This window comes from Sipha flava, unplaced genomic scaffold (assembly GCF_003268045.1).
Source record: "Sipha flava isolate LNK unplaced genomic scaffold, YSA_version1 19254_pilon_pilon, whole genome shotgun sequence".
Classification (NCBI taxonomy): domain Eukaryota; kingdom Metazoa; phylum Arthropoda; class Insecta; order Hemiptera; family Aphididae; genus Sipha; species Sipha flava.
Window position 1 is genome coordinate 1 of NW_020272693.1, and position 3999 is coordinate 3999.

Consider the following 3999-nt stretch of genomic DNA (forward strand, 5'->3'; position numbering starts at 1 on the left):
ATTATTATTGAATTATACTGAAATCGACAGAGAAACAAAATACATGTACATCAGATTCAAATGGTTTTCCTTATTCAGTAATATATGAGATTACTAACAGTCACTTATAATAATATAATGTATTGCAGGGGCGGACTGGGCCACTGTGCTACTGTGCATTTGCACAGTGGGCCGGTGCGAAATAACCCAACGTGTATTGAATTAAAAATATTTTTGAAACAGATAATTGAATTTGTTTATTTGTATACAATTTTGATTCCCCGAGTATTACCATTGATAAAATATACGAATAAATAATAGTATATGTATATTTAATAAATGGTATACTAATACGCTAGTCAATGTATATATTATATTATATATATATATATATATATGATAAATCGCTGCGCTATCAGCGGTCGACCGCCGCTGGGGAATACCGGAAAACATATTCTTAAAATAGTTTATAGTTATTACAGTATTGAGTCTATAATAGCCTAGACAGTAGACACTATCACTATGATAGTATGAATGCACAATACGAATTGATTTCTTATTCCCATAATTTTGATTGCGTCGTGTACTCGCACATCGCATTGCTATAATTTAAAACATAAAATGATGAAAAAAAAACTAAAAGGTGGAGCTGAAAAGCTTCGTTTAAAAAAAATGATCAATTTCAAAGCTGTTGCCAATGACCCAAAACAAAAAAAAATTGAATTTGGATTGGATCGCTCTAACAAAGTATTCGTAGGTAAGTATAAAGAATTTAGTATACTATAGATTCTTATTTCAAGGTACTGATTCATTAATTACGTTTGTTATACATTACATCAAAGATTTTAATATTGAATTAATAATATTTAAATATAATATTTAATTGAATTGCAGATTAAATAATATCTAATAATCTATATTTACTAATCTGTAAATTAAAATGTTTAACGGGTTAACTGGATTCATTTTTCTTTTAATATAATTGGTATGTAAATATGTGATTACTTTTTAATATTATTTGTATTCTAAATATTTAGATGATTGTTCAACACAACAAAAACAACAAAGTTGCTCAGTTAAAACTGTAGAAAACAATCCTTCGGTGAGTAAACTTTTTTTAATGATATATTACTAGATAGGTATTCTTGTAATCTAGTTCGGTAAGATCTACCTTATACTTATTATGTTGTGTATAAATTATTATTAATTAGTTAATGTTTTTACTACCTATTTTAATATTAAACATTTATTATGATTGTTCAGATGTATTCAACTGCTAAAAATCAAACCGAGCAAAGTAGTGTATCCTGTTCGTTTTCGTTACCTGAGGTTGAGGAACATATTGCTGCAGAAAAAATATATTCATTTGTGATTCCCAAAAAAAGTTCTATTAATCAAAAAAATGGATTTTATGAAACAACATCCTTGTCAACCAACTGTACTGCATAATGTTTCATGGTCTCTTTTCAAACTTTATAATAGAGAAGATCAGAGAGGTAAACCCATTTTGCGAAAATGGTTGACATTACAATGTGTTAAAAATAATGAGGTTAAAGCCTTGTATTGCTTTCTCTACATCATCAACCAATTTTTCTACTGGCTGCACAAATTTCAGAAATATTTATGCAGCTGTAGAATCTCATGAAATTAGCAAAGTACATATTTGTGCTGTTGAAAGTTATGTCAAAGCTTCAAGTAATGATAGTATTGAATATTTGATCAACCGTAATGTGATGAATATGAAAAAAAAAAACAAGTCGAAGAAAGAATTCATGTATTAAAACAAGTATTTGAAATAATAAAATTTTTGGGTAAGCAAAATTTGCCTTATCGTGGAACTGGTGACACAGAAGGGCTGTACAAGATGAATGATGTTAATATCAATAGAGGTAATTTTTTGGAGCTTTTGAAATTTACTGCTGAAAGAGATGCAATTTTAAGACAATATTTAGACAATGCTATATTGTCAAGTAAAAAACGAAAATTAAATATGGATCAACGGCAAAAAAATTCTAAGGGAAGAGGATCATTAGTTACACTTGTATCCAAAACTACTGTTAATAAAGTAATTGAAGGTATACTAGAAACTATGAGGAAACATATTCGTGAAGAAATGGGTGATCAGCATTTTAGTATACAAGTATGACAATTTTAAATCAACATATTTCTTATTTTTAATTAAAAATTCATTGTTTTTACTATTTTAGTTTGACAGTACTCAAGATATTGGAGCTACGGACCAAGCCACTATCTGCCTTCGCTACTTAAATAATACAGATATTAAAGAGCGCCTTTTTGCCGTCATTAAAGTAGAAGATTCAGCAGGTAAAAGTTTATATGAACTATTAAAAACTTGCTTTGACAAACATAATATAAATTTTAAAAATGTCATTGGTGAATCTTTTGACGGTGCTTCTAACATGAGAGGAGAGTTTAACGGTTTGCAGTCTTTTATTAAGCAACAAAACGAAAACAGTATTTATGTTTGGTGCTATGCCCATATTCTAAATTTGTGTATTTGTGATACCTGTGACAATTTAGCAGCCAAGAATTTATTTGGGTTCTTGAATCGCTTGAGTACATTCTTTTCTGATTCTTATAAACGAATGGACATTTGGAAGAAAAATCAAGAAAATTTAGGTGTTGGAGTAAAAAAACTTAGAAAGCTACAAAAAATCGGGGAAACAAGGTGGTGGTCCAGAGAAAAAGCACTTAAATGGGTTTTCGACGGAGAAGATTGCTTATACCCAACTATTGTCAGTGCTTTAGATTTTATTTGTTCGTCAAAAAAATTTGATCAAAAATCCATATATGAAGCAACTTCATTAAAAAATAAATTGTGTGAATTCCAAGTTATTTTAACAGCCCATTTATTTATTAAAGTTTTTGATTCAGCCGGACCAACATCATCATATTTGCAGTCCAGTAATTTAGATATTTTGGCTGGTTGGTTAATGGTAGAAAATACAATTGATGAAATTGGAAAAATAAATTTTGATACAATTGTCGTTGAAGCAGAGAAATTCTCACAAAATATGAATGATAAATTTACAAATTTTGAATTGAATGATAGTATAGTTGTGGAAGATAAATTACCATTAATACGTTCTAGACATAAGAAGCGCAATTATGATGAAATGTGTTCAGATGAACATATTATAAATCCTATTGATAAGTTTAGAGTAGAAGTTTTTCAATGCACTATTGATCAATTGAGAAGCAGTTTTATTCAAAGATTTTCAAGCAATAGAGAAATTATAGCAGATATTCAGTATTTATTACCAAAAAATTTTCAATATGCAAAGGATAACAGTCTACCAGAATCAGCATTAAAAATTTTATCAAAATTATCATCAATAAACCATCAGAAATTAGTGTCTGAATTGAACCATTTCTCAAAAATATATGATAACATTGCAAAGCCTCTGAATTCAAATACTTCAAAAATGTATAATGATGATGATGATGATATGTTTCAAGATAATGAAGAATTTTTTCTAGACTGGGATAAAAATGATGAAATGAATTTAGAAGTTAAAGGTAAAATATATCAATATATACTGTTTTTATATTTTAGTTATATATGTTTAGTAAAAAATATGTTTGTCTTTTTTATAGGGTGTGAAAAATCAAAAACTTCCAATAATAATCATAATACAAAATCATGCTTAATATGTCTACAAAAATTAATTACCAATTAAATATGCATTCACCTGCATATTGTAATTTTTATGCTGCAGTTGAATTTGTTTTAACACTCTCTGTTACACAGGTTAATTGTGAAAGAGCATTCAGTAAGCTTAAAATAATTAAAAATCGTTTACGCTCTTCATTAAATCAAGACCATCTTGAAGCATTCATGCTTATGTCAATAGAAAAAGATATATTAGATGCTATTGACTTCAAAGAAATACTAAATATACTAAAAAATTCTTCATCATTGATGAACCAGATGTTATCGTTGTAAAAACCAAAGTGTAACCATATAATATTATTTATTTTAAATATTATAATATCTGT

The 3999-nt window shown here is 27.9% G+C and overlaps 1 protein-coding gene across 1 annotated transcript; it reads left to right on the forward strand.

The window, feature by feature from the left end:
- Positions 1-379: 379 nt before the first annotated feature.
- LOC112681543 (zinc finger MYM-type protein 1-like) lies at positions 380-3680 on the forward strand. Its single transcript, XM_025551789.1, is given in 8 exon segments — positions 380-736; positions 1017-1081; positions 1243-1377; positions 1379-1539; positions 1595-1674; positions 1737-2119; positions 2187-3519; positions 3598-3680. Coding segments are annotated over 8 exon segments (2376 nt in total). The 5' UTR covers positions 380-600.
- The last annotated feature ends 319 nt before the right edge of the window (positions 3681-3999 follow it).